Source organism: Chiloscyllium punctatum, chromosome 27 (assembly GCF_047496795.1).
Source record: "Chiloscyllium punctatum isolate Juve2018m chromosome 27, sChiPun1.3, whole genome shotgun sequence".
Lineage (NCBI taxonomy): Eukaryota > Metazoa > Chordata > Chondrichthyes > Orectolobiformes > Hemiscylliidae > Chiloscyllium > Chiloscyllium punctatum.
This window is the reverse complement of record NC_092765.1, coordinates 35,309,624-35,331,354: the sequence shown is the minus strand read 5'-3', so window position 1 is coordinate 35,331,354 and position 21,731 is coordinate 35,309,624. Positions and strand designations below refer to the sequence as shown.

Genomic DNA, 21,731 nt, shown 5'->3' with positions numbered 1-21,731 from the left:
CCCCCTATTTCTCATAATTCATCTAAAGTTTCACTATCTACTTTCAGGGATGGAGCTCAGCAAAGTGCACCTCAGCTGGGCGTGTTCAGTGGAAGCTCAACTAAAGAATCCACATACAGTTCTTCAAACCAGATTCTTTGCAAGTTCCGCAGTGATATGGCAAATGGAGGTCTCTTTGTTTTAAACTTTTATGGTGAGTGGGTATATGTATTTTTTTCCTTTTTTTTACCCTGTTAAGGGCAGCACAGTGGCTCAGTGGTTAGCACTGCTGTCTCACAGCACCAGGGACCTGGGTTCAGTTCTAGCCTTGGGTAACTGTCTGTGTGGATTTTGCACATTCTCCCTGTGTATGTGTGGGTTTCCTCCAGATGCTGCAGTTTCCTCCTACAGTCTGAACATGTGCAGGTGAGGTGGATTAGCCATCAGAAATATAGGGTTACAGGAATAAGGTAGTAGGATGGGTTCAGGTGGAATGCACTTTGGAGGGTCAGTGCAGACTCGATGGGTGGAATGGCCTGCTTCACATTGTAGGAATTCTATGATTTAATGATTTTGCTCTCAGTACTACAGATCCATGCTATGTTGTAATGCAATGATTAGAGACTTGTGCTTCCAAGTATTCAGCTGTACCTACACTTTGCTCATTCCTATAACACTCGCAAAGGTTTTTCACTTTTTATCTTTGTTCCGACATGGCCCCTGATAGGACTGATAGGACTGCATGTGAAAATTGCAGTTTATAATAAGGGTAACAAAACCCTACTATTCAACATTTAAGTGGTGAAGGAGCACTGCTGGACAAAATAACTCTCCTTTGATAATGATGATTCTTAAACTGTTGAAGGTGCCATTCCCTCTTTAAAAATACGGTGTAGAAGATTTCAACTTCAAAATGATGTTTGAGCAAATGGTTTTAGTTTGAGATGTTGTCCAATCATTCAGAGAAATGTTTTTGATGTCTTTTTGTTTGCATCTATAAAGCTGGTATCACTGCCACATTCCATCAATAATAGTATGAGAGAGCATTTTGATTGTACAGTTCCACTAAGATACAGCTCCGGGTAGCAATGTTTGCATTGCATGTCTTTGATTTTTCTTATATTACATTATATGCCTGCATTATGAACTCTGGGCTTTACTGCACATTTGCTGACATTTCTTGCATTCATGGGTAAAATTGGACATTTGAGTGCTAAAATAATTTAATTCTCCTTTTAGCAATTAAAAAAAATTGGTATAGATAAAGCACTCTTTCTTTTCGGAGGATCAATAAAACTTTAACTGTGAATATTCTGTAAAGCTGGGTAATTTGTAAAAAGCATGATACCAGCTGAGAGATATTAGCTCTTCAATCAGTAGTAAGCCTCAGCAAGACATTATCCATCACTTTTTCTAATCATGTTATCTTTGAGAAATGCAAATCTTTTGGATGAGAAAAGTGTATTAACTCAATAGTTTTATTTAACTTGCCATCTGAATTCCATTCTGATTGGGTGAGTGACAAGAGTATGGCCCTAATTCCCATTGCTCTCAAACCTTAGTGAGTATCCATTGAATCAACATGACATTCCATTTATCACTCCACTTGTACGTTACCCAAGCTGCCAGGTTAGCATAGAACTATGACCAGTTTTGCACATTACTACTGGAAACTGCATTTAACCCTTCCAAACTCATTTGATTTGGAATTCTCAATGATGCCTACTTTGTTTGAAAAAGTGAGAAAAAGGTAAGTGCAACAGGCGTATCTCGCTCCTCTTAGGACATGCCAAATTGCTTTAAACCCAAGAATCTGTGCAAGAATATCACACCATGAACCTGACTGACGACATTAAATTTGTTGCCCGCATAATTCTTTCACACTCAGACTATTTCGCACATGTTAGCCAGTCATGAAATCACATCCTGGACACTTTTGAATCCTGTGAACATTTGCACATATGGGTGAGCATATGGGTGGATATGGTCAGTCCGTGCTTGCTGCAACCAGCTGGCAGGATATACTGTTTGACATAGACTGCAAGTCTTTGTTTCATAAAACTGATACTCATAGCATCCCACCAGCACTAATGTTCATATATTGCATTTTGATGATAAGCAGAACTTTTTTTTTGATTTGCATATTTTCTTACACATTGCATATATGTAAGTGTTTGCCAAATTTGATTTCAGTGCTGCATGTAAAAATGTCCTTGCATGTCTTTATGGACTCCACCCTGCACTCAAATCTATCTTTAAAATGGAGCAATCAGTTGAGCCCCTTTTCCTTGATTTCCTTGTCAAAACATCAGCCAGTGGTTCTCTAATACGACCCATGCAAGTCCACTTTGCAAAGTATCTGTGTTGAGATTCCTATGATGGTAAATAGGATTGGAGGCATTTCTTCACTTGCAGGCTGAATGCTAAAAAAAGTGTGCATTTAAAAAGTCCTGCGAAATTGGCTACCCTGAAGAGATCATTTACTGAATATAGCTCAAACTCATAAATGGGTCTAATGCTGTCAGTTTTGGTCTGAAAAGCTTCCTTAGATTACTCTAGAATGGGAAAGAATCTGAAATGATCAAGCACAAGGTGAAGTTCACTTTTTTGCAAGGTTTGTGATGCAAGTTCACTGTTTCAAGCTGCTATCCTACAGTAGCAACACAGGTGGTATTGGTCACTTAACAGCATGCTGTCAGCAAGCCAAACACATGTTCTGTTAAACACGCAAATTTGTTCATGTACTACATGAATTTCAATGCCAGTGTGCTGCTAGATATGTTGCACAGCCCAGAGACTGGTATCTAACTGTATCAAATAGCATATCACTTTGGCCGTTCACAATAAGCATGCTACTGACCATGTTCAGAGAGCTGAGAGGTCAAACCATGTTCAAGCAGCTTGTGTTTGCAAAATTCTCAACACAGTGGCCAATATTAGCTGTAATTCCACAACTGGGCACTTTGTACTGTGTGTCCAAAGAATTATGCTGACAACCAATGTAGGATTAGGGGAAAGTGAGTACTGCAGATGCTGGAGATTAGAGTCAAGAGTGTGGTGCTGGAAAAAGCACAGCCGGTCAGGCAGCATCTGAGGAGCAGGAAAATCAATGTTTCGGGCAAAAGGCCCTCATCAGAAATGAGGAACCAGTTTAGGATTGTCTGTCAGGCTCGCCAGTGTGGCACAGATGCACAGACTGGGAACTACATATATTACACTTTGTCAAATACTGTGTTGAGGTCTGTATGCAATAAGTGTTTGGCCCTTTACTGTCCATTTGGCATGTCATTTCCCTCAACAAGATCAAGGATATTTTAACATGATTATCTCATTGTTAAACTCACAATCTGAGCATCATGATCTGTCAGTTTGAATGAATTGCATTAGTTGAGCATGAATATAAAATTCCCTTGGTACTGCCATTTTAACCCTAAAGTGTTGCCATCTTTTTGGACTTGTCACCTGGTTCCAGGGCCTAGCTAGAAACTTCCATTCTCTCAACTGCCTACATTTTTGTATCACTGAGCAGATTAATCGAGTCAGTAAAATAAGAAAGTGAAATGACCATATTGATGAGAATCAACTCTGTTCTTCTCTCCCTTATTAATTCATCAAACTAATGAATTACACTTTTATCTGTAAATTTTCTTTAAATAAAATATACCTTTCATTCATCTTTTGTGTGAAGTTGAAACAGCAATCTTCCATCAATTTTTACTTTCTGGGTCTGAAGACTGCAAGGATGAGCCTCAGTAACAAACTGTTTTCTCACTGACGCTGTCCTGTAATTTCCCTGGGCTCTGTTAAAATATAATTGTGTTGGATATGTCAAATACCTAAAAAGAGTAGCTTTGCCTAAGCAGTACAGCATTTGAAGTATGACTGTTAATTTAATTCAGCATCTCCACTGGGAGAAAAGCGAGAACCTTAAAAGCTGCTTTGAACATTGAGAGTAATAATGTGACTGTAATACACTCCACATCGTGCTCCCATAATGAATTCAGTTTCCAAACTGCGTGCCATCTCTGAGCTCACCTATGCAGCATGGAAATTAGCCACTTAATGACAAGCATACAACTCATTATAGATGGTAGACAAGAGCTTAGTTAGGATGAGATGGCTGCTATTATTCTCCCAACTAAAAAGTGGGGTCATAGCTCACCCATAGTAATGAGCTTCATTTGTCTTCATCTTTCAACACCTACAACTGTGTTGTTTAGGCCTCACCATTATACATTGCTGATGGCATTCATTTTGCCTGCTGTTGGTTTAATCACCTGACTCAGTGAATTTTGTTCAAGCTGAAATGATAATTTGGAATAAAAGATAGTAAAATTGAAATAATTCATCAGTTAAAACAGAATACATAAAGCTGATAGACTAACACATCCATTTGATTGGTTTTTTGCTGCAGTTACTTAATATGATGATGGTACATTGGAAATGACTGAGTGCTGCGCTGGGTTTGAATATAATTCTTTCATCTTTGGGACTTAAATATGAAATGGAGTCTGTCTGACAGGTTAATAGCCCCCTCTTTCTGATGTGTGTAACACACCCAAACAAAATGAATTCAGGCAGAGTCAACTTAGTTCCTGGAGGGTATGAATCTTGAGCTCAAACTGCTGGTAATTAGCTACTAACTGGCAATAAATTGGCTGCCTCATTCAGACAGGGCATGAGGATGGCTGGTGCAGAAAGTGTAAAGATCACACTGGTGCAGCAAGGGGTGCTTTCCAAGATTTGCTTGAAATGTAGAATTGGGAAAATTTTAAAAGTAAGTTTAATGATAATTTTAACTACTTCTGTGGCTGATCAAACATCACTTTTTTTTTTGCTGCATTTGAGTCCCAAGACTAAAGGATTATTCTTGGAAATGGTCATTCTTTCAGAATGCAAATGAAATTATAGCAAAGCTTCAAAATAAATAAGTACTTCAGATGATACAATGAATCTTTGCCAGTGTTCACACATATAATAACCAGCTACTGGCATTTCTGCTGTTGCTCCATTTTATGTTAGAGCAAAGATATGCACATTTGAAATGCTAATAGTGCTGTTGCTTCATGTAAAATAATTTAAAAGTTATTATTATTTGTGATGCTTTTGGGTTTTTTTCCATGTCTTCCTTGGCATGGTTTATTGATCTTCTGAGAATTAAATATCGGTAAAAGCAATGAGAATAGCTTTGGCAAAATGTTGGTAAGATCCTATTCAGACATGGTTATGTTACCAATTCTTAAACACAAAGGTACCAAACATTCTGCGAAATTTACATTTTGTAATCTTATCAAAATTCTGATTTTTGTCATGGCAGACAGGCAGAAAATGTAGGAAGACATCAGGAATCCCAAGTCCCCTAATCTTGGCATTTCTCACCTTTGTGGCATGCACTGTAGTTTGCAGGTCCTGGAGGCAATTGGTAATTTTACAAGATCAGCTGCCTCCACGAGAATCAGATTTTGGAATTTCTCATGTCAAAAACCTGGCATGTGAAGTTTGGACCAGCTAAGAGCAAATCTGTTCTCAATACATTTCAGTTGGATAGCCAGGATCCCCTTTTAGACAGCTGAGTTGTTCCTGCAGACATAAAGTCACAAGACTCTTTGGGGATAGGGTGTCAGGGTGTCAGGGGTCCTTTGGGAGTTGGAGGACAGGTATCCTTTGGATGGAGACGTCAGAGATCCGAGAGGGAGGTGGGGAGGAACGGTTCAGGTGCCCGTCAAAGCTGTTAACTATGGCGAGGATTTTGACTATAAGGTGTGTAAATAGAATAGTGAAATTTGTCAAGATCTATCAAGAAGTATCAACAGATCTTGATCTGGTGAAGTGTCAAAATGTCCATTTATGAACGAAAGTGTTTTTTTTCTCAGTAGAGTGTGTTCTGCAATATAGAAATTTAAGGAAAAGAACTATTTTTTTCTCCTATGTGCATGTACTTGTGGTACTCAAGTTGGCATAGTAGGTGAGGGGCTGAAAATGTGTTGCTGGAAAAGCGCAGCAGGTCAGGCAGCATCCAAGGAGCAGGAGAATTGATGTTTCGGGCATGAGCCCTTGTCAATTCTCCTGCTCCTTGGATGCTGCCTGACCTGCTCCGCTTTTCCAGCAACACATTTTCAGCTCTGATCTCCAACATCTGCAGTCCTCACTTTCTCATTGTAGGTGAGGGGGAAAGGGTGTACGATAGGAGACACTAAGTTGGTGTCGAAGAAGACGAACTGTGGAGATTGGATAATGGGTGTTTCCTGGTGTATTGAAGCTAAGGAGGTGTGTGATGGGGCTTGAGAGGGTTGGAGGATTGTTGTATATTTCTCCTCTTCAGGAAAAATAAGGAATAGGAAGTCCCAAATTCCAACTAAGTATTGAACAGCAAGATGAGATTTTCACTAATGAGCAGCAAGGGGACTGTTTGTGTAAATTAGCATGTATTAGCATCCTTATTGTTATGCAATCTCGTCTTATTGATCTGCAGTTTCCCATTCTCCCACCTGCCATATAGAAACAAGACAACTCCTCTACTAATGATGTTTTGAATTAATTTTGATAAGTTTCCATCGACTGTTTAATTTTTGTTCTTGTTACAGTGCACCACCACAATCAAACTTGTTTAAGATTAATTTTAAAATTGTAGGAGTGAGTGATGATAACCTCCTGACATGAAAGTCAGAGCAATAACCTAACGAATTCAGCCTAGCTCACTGCTTGCTCGTCTGGGCCTCCAGTTTGGGCACCGGACACCTGCACCTCTGGGTGTTTTTCATTGGCAGTGACCTCTCGCAGCCCCTGTTCACCACGATCTCCAAGCCCCTGTTCATAAAGCGTGGTGCCAATTTCCCTCTGTCTGACATGAATGTGACAATTCACCATGCCCATTGAGAACCCGTGCCAAATGGAGACGTCAAAGTATTAGATGGGGTCCAAGCATGATGGACAGTGAAAGTCTCTTAACTTCACTGCTAATTCTGTTTTTCTGAAAAGTTCACTTACAACCGCACTGAGTACAGTCATGTGATTTCTCATCAGTAATTCACGCATCATTGCATCTTTCAAGATAGTTGTCCAGGTTTTCTAGTTGAATTGTCGATAAAATGAAGATATTTTTGTCCAAACAATTAAATGGTGCGTCTCCAGCCATTAAATGCTCTGTGTGGCTTTCATCAACATATTATCGATACAGACTGAAGGGATGTCTTTCATTGTTGGGGACTAAGGTGAGGTACTTGGGAGCTTGATAAGTTGTGTAGACCTGCCATCCCTCCTCCATGGGGTTAGAATATATACCGTGATGTCAATCAGTGTTAGTCATCTGATAGAGGTTGAAATTACTTGTGACTGCTTCAAAAATCTGCCTTTCTAAGAATTCAACTCCTGATTCCAGCCAATAAATATTAAAATTTAACATTACATATAAGCATATCTGAACATTGCTGACCAATGCCTCCCCTTCGACTATAATAAGTGCTAGCTTTCGTCACCTTCCGTGATGGTGAGTAACAAACCATTTCTGTTTTAAGCAGTATGTTAATCAGAATGTTAACCTGCATGCTCTACAAAGCAATATCATAACAAACACATCCTAGAGACCCTAGTTTACTTGCACTGATTTTGAACCATCAATATCGATTCAGCAATATAAGAATTATCCTGAAGTGCTTCAAACAGCTTGACCAAGTATGAAAACCGTGATTATAACTCAGAAAGGAAGAAATTAGATCATTTTAATCATGTTCAGTTGTCATCCAAATGTTTATACTTCATCAAACATGGAATCAAAGCCAGAGAAGTCAGCTTCACTCTTGACAGGATGAGGGACAGTCAGAGGTAGGCTTTCTTTAGCATTTTTCCTCATGTTGCTCAAACTAGTCGCTTGCTAAGTTTCCACTGCAATAAAGTCTATTCATCACAATAATCATACACACAATAGGTTTCCTCATTGTTAATTGTACCTTGATCTTACTGTTGTAGTGATTCACTTGCATATCTCTGAATCACTTCAACTAGATATTCCAAATAGTTCTTTGTTTCATTTTCCGAATATGGAACTGATTAAGAGGTTGCACTCCATGGTTTGTTTGGATAGGAAACTGACTGCCTCAGATTTGAGGATGTCATGAGCCTGCAACACAAACCCTCCAGCTAAGGCCTAAATCTCAGAGGCACTGAAAGAGAAGTCAGAAACCCTCATTCATTTCACATGATCTGAGTCAAATTTAACTTTAGCAGTCACACAAAATTGGCAAGGATGAGGCATTTGACTGTTTTATATCGCATCTGATTCTTCATTTTCCTTTGAAGAAGGTTGTGAGTTCCTTCCCAAAAGCTCTCCTCCTCGCTCCCCTCTATTAAGATGCTATTTAAAATGAAGCTCTTTTGAGTAAGCCTTCAGTGAGCTGTTCTAATATCTCCTTCAGCCTCCTGCCCACTCTTCGTATATTGCACTTCTGTAAAACATCTTTGAACTTTTGAACTGCATATCAATGTTTTATGTATGATTGATGTTTTATTTAGGTGGAACAATTGATTGTAAGAAAATAAGTGGGTTTTGATGATGAAACTCTAACTTGAAGTGAGTCATATTGCCTTCCTAGACCACTCATTTGAATCCTATTGTATGCTGCTCTATTTAAGGAGCTCATAGAACACTTGTATATTGCTCAGACTTCAGATCATACTTCTCTTTGCATTTCCTTTATATTTGTCCCACTATTCCTTAACTTATTTTCTTGATATTTTCCTCCAACTTGACTCCCTTGTCTTTCTGACAACTGATGTGTCTTTGTAAATGGTTATTGATGCTGCCATAGTCCACTTAGAACTATCCAAGACTCCCCTTGCACCTTATTCTCACTTTGTAGGCAATAAATTGATTTGACATTTCAGTAAAGACTGAGGGGGCATCATGTCCCAAGAAACTTTCTCTCTTACTGCAGCTGCAAAAATCCAGTTGATAATGTCAAAGGCAAATTGAGTAAAAGGACAAGTGTATGATATTGAAGAGAAAAGAAGGGAGCATGTTGAATGGTAATCATTTGGACTTTTAAAAAATCAAATGCAAATTTAATGTAAAGCAAATCGCACGGTACTCAAAAATTGTGGGCATGTTTCTTTCTAAAGCACTTAACTAATGCTAAAATGAAGTAATTCCAAAATATTTTGTCCATTTCTATGCTAAAGAACAGCTTAAACTTTGAGTGAATGAGATGCGGTAATTGTAACTGTAACGTCAAATGTTGTCGTTTTCATTGCAGCATATCAGCTGAGGAAATGTCGCCCTCCTGTCTCTGTACCAAATGCTGAAATATTCACTGAAGATGAAGAGTTTGAAATTGGTAATTCTGTGATCTATTTTTAATGTCAATTATCAGGAGGGATTGTAGTAAAGACCCATCTGGTTCATCAATTCCCTTTAAGCAAGAAAATCTGCCATCCTTACCTTGTCTGGCCTGTGTGTGATACCAGATTCATGGCAATGTGTTTGATTCTTAAATGGCTTCTGAAATAGCCTAACTAGCCACTCAATAGTAATTAGGGGTGAGCAAGCAATGCCTGCCTTGCCAATGATATCCACATCCCACACAAGAACTTTAGGCTGCAGTGCTTAATGTTTCTTCATTTAGTTGCTTGTTTCTGGAGATTGTGGTCCCAAGATTAGATTAGATTACTTACAGTGTGGAAACAGGCCCTTCGACTCAACAATTTCACACCGCCCCGCCGAAGCGCAACCCACCCATACCCCTGCATTTACCCCTTCCCTAACACTACGGGCAATTCAGCATGGCCAATTCACCTGACCTGCACATCTTTGGACTGTGGGAGGAAACCGGAGCACCCGGAGGAAACCCACGCAGACACGGGGAGAACGTGCAAACTCCACACAGTCAGTTGCCTGAGGCGGGAATTGAACCCGGGTTTCTGGCACTGTGAGGCAGCAGTGCTAACCACTGTGCCACCGTGCCGCCCACCAAGGGCCTATAGACTTTCAATCTCTGTATAAAAGCCTGAAGAACAAGGCGATGAAGCCCATCAGAGGACACCTACTCTGAGGAGAAATGTTGAGGTTTCCTCAGGAATTTTGGTAGTGTCCCTATCAGCCCTTTGCAGGGGCACAAAAGTGCCACAGAAAATTTAATAATGGTTTTCAGGGTTCAAGACAGGATTCCACAGGTGAGATTTAGGTTTGGTCCCTAATAAATCTCAATGTCTCATTTCCGTGTCTCAGAACAGAAATTCCCAGCCTTAGATTCAGTCTACCTTGCCTTTGAAATGTAATGATTCCATTGTCTGTACACTTCCAAAGGTGGGATCAGAAATTGTAAAAAGTACTTTGGTTTCCCTCGAGATCTGAGTTCCCTCTGCTGCTTTGCATGCCTCGATTATACGAGGCTTGCAACTTCTGGTTGCCAGGTTGCTTGGTCCTGTCACCTTTATTAAAGCTGCCACAGATCTGATTGCTTTTGTCCAAGCCCCTGGCTTCCCATGTCCATTTTCCCAGCACGGTCTCCTCTGTCTTATGGCCTACAGCCTTCAGTGTCTAGTTACTGCTAGCTTTGTCCAGACTGCTTGACCCTATTAACATGCTGTACCCCCAGCTCCCCCTCCTCCTCTCCCCTCCTTCAGCCCCCTATGATCTGATTCATCCCAACCTCTGTTGTGTGACTTTTGATTTCTCATGTTTGATTTTCTATCTCCTCACAGCCTCCCCTCCCTGATTGAGCCCCATCTTCCATGCCCGGTCTTCCCTTTCTGGTTGCTCCCACCACAACCTCCCCTTTCTGATTTACCTATTTGTTGAAGGACAGGTCCTCATGTTTCTGTTTGTAACAGGATACCCCACAATTACTCCCATCTCTTCAGACCAGCCCCTGCTTTACTTAACCCCTCGCTTTGCTCAATGGCAATACTGGGATGAGAACTCCCAAAAATGAGACTGAGAGGAATTTGATTTGCGAGTCCACAACCTACCATATGCAAACGATGCCATCCCCAACATTGCCTGGGTGATAGTCTGGGAGGTTGAAGACAGCTGACATTTGGGTCTGTTGAAAAAAATCGAGAAACGTTAGCATTCAGAAAAATCGACAAGAATTTCTGAGGTATTCTCAACTGTATTTGCTTTGTTTATGTGCTTGTCCTTAACTCTGCTCTTGTATACATCAAGGTGACATTATCAAGTACCAGTGCCTCCCTGGGTTTACTCTGATTGGAAATGAAATATTAACGTGTCGTTTAGGAACACACCTGCAGTTTGAAGGACCTCCTCCATCATGTGAAGGTAACTTCAGAGAAGATATAATTGAATATCAGTAAATACTGCAGCAGGAGCTAATTGTAGGTGCAGATCAATTAGACATCAACTGTGATGTTTCATCACAGGAAGTGATACTTTGATTCTCATTCCTTCTTTTTTGTAAATTGTGCTTTTAATTTATCAATTTTTGTTGTTTGTTTTGTCTGTGGGAGCAGCCACAATTGAATAACTCAGTGACTCACACCTGAGGCTCTTGCACAGCATCCCCGTGGTTTTACATGCTCTCTCACCATAGGCTGTTCCATCCAATGATCTAAATGTGTGTCATTAATTTATAATGAGAAAGGAACTGGAATGCCAGTCAAATCGTGTGAAATCATGTACAGGTCAAAATAGACTCTGTAATAAGACTGAAAGCACCATTACTGACAGCATGAACAAATGTATCTGGGTGAATGCATAGCAGGAATAGTGATATAATTGCTAATTGTGAAAAGAATAACTAAGTATGTATATTGTAGTGCCAATCTTCACACATAACAGCATTTACTGGCCAGTATATAGCGCTATATAGCAGGATTAAGGATAATTGTATCCAGAAAGTTACAGAGCATGATTATGCGGGGAATGTATCAGGTCTGTCTCAAACTGAACTAACAGGGGCATGTATCTCAGGCTTTTTAAGTTTGTTGTGGTAAACTGTAGCTGAAAATGTGTTGCTGGAAAAGTGCAGCAGGTCAGACAGCGTCCAAGGAGCAGGAGAATCGATGTTTCGGGCATCAGCCCTTCTTCAGGAATGAGGAAAGTGTGTCCAGCAGGCTAAGATAAAAGGTAGGGCGGAGGGACTTGGGGGAGGGGCGTTGGAAATGCGATAGGTGGAAGGAGGTCAAGGTGAGGGTGATAGGCCGGAGTAGGGGTGGGGGCAGAGAGGTCAGGAAGAAGATTGCAGGTTAGGAAGGCGGTTCATAAACGAGTTCGAGGGATTTGACTGAGACAAGGTGGGGGGAGGGGAAATGAGGAAACTGGAGAAATCCGAGTTCATCCCTTGTGGTTGGAGGGTTCCTAGGCGGAAGATAAGGCACTCTTCCTCCAACCGTCGTGTTGCTATGGTCTGGCGATGGAGGAGTCCAAGGACCTGCATGTCCTTGGTGGAGTGGGAGGGGGAGTTGAAGTGTTGAGCCACGGGGTGGTTGGGTTAGTCGGTCCGGGTGTCCCAGAGGTGTTCTCTGAAACGTTCCGCAAGTAGGTGGCCTGTCTCCCCAATATAGAGGAGGCCACATCGGGTGCAGCAGATGCAGTCAATGATGTGTGTGGAGGTGAAGGTGAATTTGTGGTGGATATTGAAGGATTCCTTGGGGCCTTGGAGGGAAGTAAAGGGGGAGGTGTGGGCGCAAGTTTTGCATTTCTTGCAGTTGCAGGGGAAGGTGCCGGGAGTGGAGGTTGGGTTGATGGGGGATGTGGACCTGACGAGGGATCACGGAAGGAGTGGTCTTTTCGGAACGCTGATAGGGAAGGGGAAGGAAATATATCCCTGGTGGTGGGGTCTGTTTGGAGGTGGCAGAAATGACGACGGATGATACAATGTATATGGAGGTTGGTGGGGTGGTAGGTGAGGACCAGTGGGGTTCTGTCCTGGTGGCGATTGGAGGGGCGGGGCTCAAGGGTGGAGGAGATGCAGTGGAGGGCATCGTCGATCACGTCTGGGGGAAATTGCGGTCTTTGAAGAAGGAGGCCATCTGGGTTGTACAGTATTGGAACTGGTCCTCCTGGGAGCAGATACGGCAGAGACGAAGGAATTGGAAATATGGGATGGCGTTTTTACAGGGGGCAGGATGGGAGGAGATGTAGTCTAGGTAGCTGTGGGAGTCGGTCGGTTAAGAGTAAGTGTCCGTGTTGATTCGGTCGGCCGAGTTAGAAATGTAAAGGTCTAGGAAGGGGAGGGAGGAATCTGAGACGGTCCAGGTGAATTTGAGGTCGGGGTGGAAGGTGTTGGTAAAGTTGATGAACTGTTCAACCTCCTCGTGGGAGCACGAGGTAGCGCCGATGCAGTCATCGATGTAACTGCAGAAGATGGACTGTTCCACATATCCTACGAAGAGGCAGGCATAGCTGGGACCCATGCGGGTACCCATGACTACTCCTTTGGTTAGGAGGAAGTGGGAGGATTGGAAAGAGAAGTTGTTCAGGGTGAGGACCAGTTCAGTCAGTCGAAGGAGGGTGTCAGTGGAAGGGTACTGGTTGGTACGGCGGGAAAAGAAGAAGCGGAGGGCTTTGAGTCCTTCGTGATGGGGGATGGAGGTGTACAGGGACTGGATGATGGGGGATGGAGGTTTACAGGGACTGGATGTGGTAACCTGTAGGCATTGGTCATCCATTTCTGTTTCTAAATATTCAAGTTGGTTACATATTGGGATTATTCATGCGTGAATATGATTGTAGATTATTTGTGATTTAGATTTCGTATGTATGAAAAAGACAACTTTGAAAGGGTGTTTCATCTTGTTTAACATCACACTGAGCTTTATTCACCTGCAAATTGATTTTTTGTTTAGTTATTCAAACTGTAAAACCACTTTGAGCCTACTGCTTTTATGCAAGTTATCGCTCCAAAATATTTCAAAACACCATTGTGAAGAGCTACTTTCTTACTTTAAAGTCACAGGTACATGCGTAGGGATGAACAAAAGAACCAAAAGTGTCCCTCCCCTTTGACACAACCAAAGCCAACAGTCCACAGGGATTGTGGTGTGCCTGGTGATGCGTTGAAGAGAAATCAATGTTTCACTGCACAACATCGTCACCTATTGCCAGGAAAGTAGAAATGCATTGAGGAAAAATATCTTAAGCTGAACAGAAATGAGAAACCTCTGTCAAGGGAGATTTGACAAGGTCTCTTTATTTCTCTCCATTCTCTTCATTAAGGCAGTCAAAAGAAGGAAATAAGATGCACAAACCTGGATGGAAATAAAAGGAGCATAAATGCAGCCAGATATCCATTTAAAAATGAAGAGACGGACAGCAACTTTTTTTTTGTAAATATATTTATTAGCAATTTTTTTTAGCTTCACCAAAATTATTGAAAAATACAATCAATAACAAATAAGGAGCTACTTTTAATGTTGCTTCCTAGAGGATATAGGGATAGTGTACAGTACATTAACTTATGAAACACAATTGAGACCCATTGGCAGTAAGAATTCAGAATAAAATTAATCAGAGCCATCCCGGTTTGGTTCCTTAAAGGCTGAATTTCAAGAAGCTCCTTTGCTCACTGCTAAAAATAACAGTTCAGTATGGCAAGACAGAATGCAATTGGAAATGGGGTAATTTACATTGATGTAATGAAGGATAAAAGTACTTGATTGAAAAAGAGTGGATGTCTGACTATAATTTAAGACATGTATTTGTTGACTATATGGATTAAAATAGAGGTAAGCAAGGTGGGATAATTCAACCCACACTGTCTGGTCTGGGCTGCAAGACACATTCTCAGACTGATCCAAGAATTAGAACCTTACATTTAACTAACTTATTATCTGGCCCCAATGACCCTGGTGGAAAAATCAGCTTCATTGTTATCGACACTCAGGCTCAGTCAAGTGGTTATGCAACAAACTGATCAACCATGGTAAAGAGGGTAGCGTTTATCTTTCAGTAACCATTCATGTAAGGCGTATGGCACTTGAAATAAAGCAGAAACTTGAGAGTCCTCAAGGATATAAGCATCATGTTAGCTTCCATAATATTTTAAGACCCCAATATGTCTTAGAACTAACCAGATGCATAAGACTTCAGCGCAGCTGTCATCTTGACACTACACGGTTAGGAATGGAAACCAACACCTTCAGGTTTAGGTCCAGCTTCAACAGTTGCCATATTTGATTAGATTAGATTACTTACAGCGTGGAAACAGGTCCTTCGGCCCAACAAGTCTACACCGACTCTCCGAAGAGCAACCCACCCACACCCATTCCCTACATTTACCTTCACCTAACACTACAGCAATTTAGCATGGCCAATTCACCTAACCTGCACATCTTTGGACTGTAGGAGGAAAGCGGAGCACCCAGAGGAAACCCACGCAGACACGGAGAATGTGCAAACTCCACACAGACAGTTGCCAAGGTGGGAATTGAACCCGGGTCTCTGGCACTGTGAGGCAGCAGTGCTAACCACTGAACCACTGTGCCGCCCATTTCTGTGACAATGTTCCAGGACATCCTCTGCCTGTGGCAACATTGTGACTTACTCATCTGGAGGAAATGGCATCTGATGGATTTTGTGCCTCCTCCCCACCTGGGAAAAAGTGAGGACTGCAGATCCTGGAGATCAGAGCTTAAAAATATGTTGCTGGAAAAGCGCAGCAGGTCAGGCAGCATCAAAGGAACTGGAGAAGGGCTTATGCCCGAAACGTCAATTCTCCTGTTCCTTTGATGCTGCCTGATGTGCTGCGCTTTTCCAGCAACACATTTTTAAGCTCCACCGCACCCTCCCAGTTGTGGGGTCCCTCAGCTGCAACTTCATGTGAAGGATTCTCGGAAACTACTGGAGGTTGCTGCTAGTCCCTGGCTTGCTGGCTAACCTATTGCTCCTCAATTTCTCTGTGCAAAAGGCACTCAAGTAAGGTACTGCATACCTCTGCATACTTTGACACTGTCCTGTCCCCCTTAGTCCAAGAACTCCCTACCTACGTGCGGGACACCACCCACGCCCTCCACCTCCTCCATGATTTTCGCTTCCCCAACGCCTTATCTTCACGATGGACTTCCAGTCCCTATACACTTCCATCCCCCATCACGAAGGCCTCCAAGCCCTCCGCTTCTTCCTCTCCCGCCGACCCAACCAGTACCCTTCCACTGACACCCTCCTTGGACTGACTGAAATGGTCCTCACTCTTAACAACTTCTCCTTCCAATCCTCCCACTTCCTCCAAACCAAAGGAGTAGCCATGGGCCCCAGCTATGCCTGCCTCTTCGTCAGATATGTGAAACAGTCCATCTTCCGCAGCTACACTGGCACCACCCCCCACCTTTTCCTCCGCTACATCGATGATTGTATTGGTGCTACCTCATGCTCCCATGAGGAGGTTGAACAGTTCATCCACTTTACTAACACTTTCCACCCGACCTCAAATTTACCTGGATCGTCTCAGACTCCTCCCTCCCCTTCCTAGACCTCTCCATTTCTATCTCGGATGACCGACTCAACACAAACATTTACTACAAACCGACCGACTCCCACAGCTACCTAGATTACACCTCCTCCCACCCTGTCCCCTGTAAAAATGCCATCCCATATTCCCAATTCCTTCGCCTCTGCCGCATCTGCTCCCAGGAGGACCAATTCCAATACCAAACTACCCAAATGGCCTCCTTCTTCAAAGACCGCCATTTCCCCTCCGACGTGGTCGACGATGCTCTCCACTGCATCTCGTCCACTTCCCGCACCTCTGCCCTTGAACCCCGCCCCTCCAATTGCCACCAGGACAAAACCCCACTGGTCCTCACCTTCCACCCCACCAATCTCCGGATACATCATATCATCCTCCATCATTTCCGCCACCTCCAGACAGACCCCACCACCAGGGATATATTTCCCTCCCCACCCCTATCAGTGTTCCGGAGAGACCAATCCCTCCGCGACTCCCTCGTCAGGTCCACAACCTCCACTCCCGGCACCTTCCCCTGCAACCGCAAGAAGTGCAAAACGTGCGCCACACCTCCCCCCTCACGTCCCTCCAAGGCCCCAATGGATCCTTCCAAATCCATCGCAAATTCACCTGCACCTCCACACACATCATTTACTGTATTCGCTGCATCCAATGTGGTCTCCTCTACATTGAGGAGACAGGCCGCCTACTTGCAGAATGGTTCAGGGAACACCTCTGGGACACCTGCATCAACCAATCCAACCGCCCCGTGGCTGAACACTTGAACTCCCCCTCCCACTCTGCCAAGGACATGTAGGTCCTTGGCCTCCTCCATCACCAGACCCTGACCACACGACGCCTGGAGGAAGAGCTCCTCATCTTCTGCCGAGGAACCCTCCATCCACACGGGATGAATGTAGATTTCTCCAGCTTCCTCATTTCCCCTCCCCCCACCTTATCTCAGTCCCAACCCCTGGATTCAGGACCGCCCTCTTGAACTGCAATCTTCTTCCCGACCTCTCTGCCCCCACCCCTCTTCGGCCTATCACCCTCACCCTCACATCCTTCCACCAATCGTATTCCCAGCGCCCCTCCCCCAAATTCCCTCCCACCTACCTTTTATCTCAGCCCGCTTGGCACACTAGCCTCATTCATGAAGAAGGGCTTATGCCCGAAACGTCGATTCTCTTGCTCCTCGGATGCTGCCTGGCCTGCTGTGTTTTTCCAGCACCACATTTTTCAACTAAGGTGCTGCACAGAATGCTACATAATGAGATAACTGTCCAATATGTCAGAGGTGGTGTATTAACATGGATAGGCAATTAGCTAACTAACAGAACATAGAGTCAGGATAAAGTACAGGTCCTCGATAATATTCTGTAACTAGTGGAGTGCCACTAGTGCTGGGGCCACAATTATTTATAATAAATATTAATGACTTGGATGATGGGTGTGAATGCTCGTCATACTTGCAGGTGACACAAAAATTGGTGGGAAGGACAAGGGCTAAAGGGAATGCAAATGGTTTGATCTTAGGTTATTTGCTAAGTCCAAATTGCATCAAGTGTTTTGAAGGGATTTTTCACCAGGAAGCTGAGCATGTTTTCTCCTCCTCCTTAACAAACTTGCCTCCTTAACTACCCACCGTCCACACATAATGTGTCTCACATCTGATTTGCACCCCACCTAATTACTTGACACTCACTGCATCTCCGCTAAAACGTTGGCACCCACACCCATACCACCTTTAAAAGCCCACTGTTCACTTGCACAAGGATTGACTTTCTAAAGCTGCCTTGCTAATTATGGCTGGTGTCTGGAAATGTAGGAGAACAGAAAGATAGTACCGTGATTTTCTGACAAAGACCTGGAAGGTCTCAAGGAAAGGTATCCATCTCCTGGAGGGACAGCAGAGGGCGCCACACCACCAGATCCTGCCAGGGTGATGCCTTCTCTGGGGTGTGAAAGATAGGCCAGCAAAACAGGAAAAAGGTCAATAACTTCTCTACTCCAGCAGGGTAGCTCCCATTCTCTTCTCTGTGTCACCTCAAGCTCACTCTATCTGCCACTGCACACGTCTCTCCCCAAGACTAATGGTTTGCCACTCTCACCAATGCATGTAACACCTTCTCTCATTTGCTGTCTCCATTGCTCCAATCTCCCCTGTCACTAACCTTTCCTGCCCTCTGTGCAACCTCCTCATTCCTTCAGTACACCTCACCACCTTTCCCCCAGACACGCCAGCATGGCAGCTGGGCCATGCACCTTCACCCTGTCTGTCCCCTTTGCCCTTGGAAGTTCAAGCTAAAGAGGGTCAATTTGGATTGGTATGGTAGACTGCCCCCTTAGTCATGGGCACCTCCATGGACCTCAGTGAGAATTACTCACCAAAGAATGCTTGCTGCACAGGCCACATAAGGTGGTGCAGGTGTGAGATTAGTATAGCACACTGCTTTTCTATGAGATATGCACCCCCTGGTCCTGAGGACTGTTTAGAACAAGCCAAGCTGTCTGTTGTTAAGACTGTGGTAATTGTCATGACAAGGCAAGGCAGAGATGCCGTGGGCATGCAGGTAGGTGTTAAGTGAGTGAGCGTCCCTTTCCAGTGACAGTCCATCAATGCTAGTTGCTAATATACCTGCAATGCAAGTCTGCCCTGTCATGGTGCACTGTCAAGATCATCATGATGGGCTTGCAGATGCTGGATGCCAATATCACTTGAGGAGGAGTGAGTGCAGCTGGTGCCCATTAATCATGCCCTGGGCTGGGGCTTAATGGCAGCCAACATTTGAAGCAGATGTCAATCTGAGTCCTCCAAACACACAATCTGGTTTCCTTGTCAAGTTCTTCTGATGACTAGCTTGTTGGGTGAGCTGAGCACAATGGGTGGATGAATATTCATGAGACAAGTTGTGGCGTTAATGTGGCATTTAACGAGCATTAATCCTCATGAAATGGTATCTTGCCACTACCTAGTGTAAATCTTGCCACACTGCTTGTGAAAAGCATAAGAGATGTCTGACCCTCACAATCCTAGCTTGTGACCTCTCCTTGGAGAATGGAGCCTGAGGTTTACACCAGGGATCCAATTGATTTCTGCCAGCTGAGCAACCCAGGATCAGCCATCACCACATCCACAAACTAGACCTATACTCTTTTTCTCAACAGTCCACTGGAGGCACAGTTTAAACTAAGTATCTTTGCCCCATCTCTTTGAGAAAGAGCTTGAGTGTGAGAATGTACAGAAAGGAAAGAGATGAACAGACTAAAAGAGCTGTCAGGGTCAAGAAGAAGTTGCAGGGATGAGAAAATTACTTTGATCAAGACCAAAAAAAAAGAGTCCTGAGGAGAACTGAAAAATACATTCCAAAGATGACTTATGCTCTTTATTTCAATGCAGAGGGTTTTTAGAATATGGCATGTAGAAGTTGGAGCAGAATCCACGATAGCTTTGAGAATTGAACTTTGTAAATAATTGAAGAAGAAAAATGAGATGAGGTCTGGAGAAAGGACAGAGGAGAGGTGCTAACTGGGTAAATCTTTTCAAGAACTAGCATGAGATAACCTTCCTCAGTGCTGCAAAATACTATGAACCCATGAAAAATAGGTCTTCAATCTCTATTTAGGATAGTGACAAGAAAAAAATATATAAAATGAGTAAAGTGATTCATGAAGGTCACAGGTCTCCATTTTACAGCTTCTCTGTGGGAACACTTCATATGATGTAAAAGTGCCCTGAGACACATTTGGTGTGAGGTCAGGCAGCGTTGAACAAATAGTTAGTGAGCAATTTGAAATGTATCATTATAAATAAAGCATTGGTGCTCGCATACTCCACTAAACACACAGTCCATTTGCCCAGTAACAAACTGTCAATGCCACAATTTAGTTGAAGGGAGCATATTTATTTGTGCTGCAGTATGTATTTTGTATAGTTGCTGCTGACTGTGCAGTATTTGTAGCAGCCTCGGAATAAAGCACATACAAGATGACATTAATGTGGCTGATCTGTGGTGCAGAGTGAACTTGAGCTCACTTAAAGTTTATAAATTGAAAAGGCTGTTTGGATGTGATTAGCACTATAGTAGCACAGGTACCTGAAACTGTCAGAAATGATTGCCCTTGACTTGAAAATAGACTGACAACTATTATACATAAAGCAGAAATAAAGTGTGATGGTATACTTATGTTATATTCACATCAGCACTTTACTGCACCACAACATAGAATTATATTTTCTGGATTACTGTGTGATTGCTGCACACGTCTTATTTTGTTTATATTTCTTGCTCCACTTTTTCCTGCCAAAAAGCTACCATTCCTTCACTAACCTTGCAACAAATAGCTTAAAATTTAAACAAAAATTTGCATTTATCATGCCCCATTCATGACCTCGGGACATCTCAAATTACTTTATAAGCAATTACTCTTTTTTTCTGAAGTGTATTTACTGTTGTAAGCTAGAAAAACAGTAAAAGCATGAAGTCCATCATAAAAGATTTAATAGCAGAGCATTTGGAAGGCAGTTTTAGGATTGGAAAGACCAACATAGATTTACCAAAGGGAGATTATGTTTGACAAATCGACTGAAATCTTTTGAGAATGCAATTAGTAGCATTGATAAGGAGGAGTCATTGTTTGGACTTTCATAAGGCTTTTGGAAAGGCCCTACATAAGAGATTAACATGTAAAATTAAAGCACATAGCACTGGGGATAGTGTGTGTTTAGACAGCTGCTTGGCAGAAGAAAAAGATAGTGTAGGAATGAACGGTTCTTTTTCCACAGAATTCAGTGCTTACACCCAGCTGCTCATAATATATGTTGATGAGATCGATGAGTGTACTAAATATAATATCTCTAAGTTACAGATGACACAAAGCTGGGTGGGGTGGTGAACTTTACTGTGATTTGAATGAGTTGAATAAGTGGGAAAATGAGTCATTGAGTCTACAGGACAAAAAAATGCCCTTCGGTTCATTATGTTCACACCAGTCAAAAACAAACCCCCAATTAACTATCCTAATCCTATTTCCCAGCACTTAGCCATAGGCTTGTGTGCCTTGCGGTCAAAGTGCACATCTAAAAACTTCTTAAATGTTATGAGGGTTTCTACCGCTACCACCTTGATGGGCAGTGAGTTCCAGATTCCTACCACACTCTGGGGGAAATCGATTGTTTCTCACATCCTCTCTAAACCTTCTGCCACTTACCTTATATCTATGCCCTTTGGTTATTGGGAAAAGCTTCTTCCTATCTACTCTGTCTATGTCCCTTGTGACTTTATACATCTCAATCATATCCCCTCTCAATCTCCTCTCCTCGAAGGAAAACAAGTCTGGCCAATCTCTCTTGAT

General features: G+C 42.8%; 1 protein-coding gene across 1 annotated transcript in view; it reads left to right on the top strand.

Annotated features, from left to right (window-relative positions):
* csmd2 (CUB and Sushi multiple domains 2) overlaps positions 1–21,731 on the top strand; it is a 602,495-nt gene that overhangs the window by 448,395 nt on the left and 132,369 nt on the right. Inside the window, exons 39-41 of the mRNA XM_072548527.1 lie at positions 48–193; positions 9,228–9,308; positions 11,138–11,251. Coding sequence (XP_072404628.1) covers positions 48–193; positions 9,228–9,308; positions 11,138–11,251 — 341 coding nt within the window. The remainder of the gene's footprint in view (positions 1–47; positions 194–9,227; positions 9,309–11,137; positions 11,252–21,731) is intronic.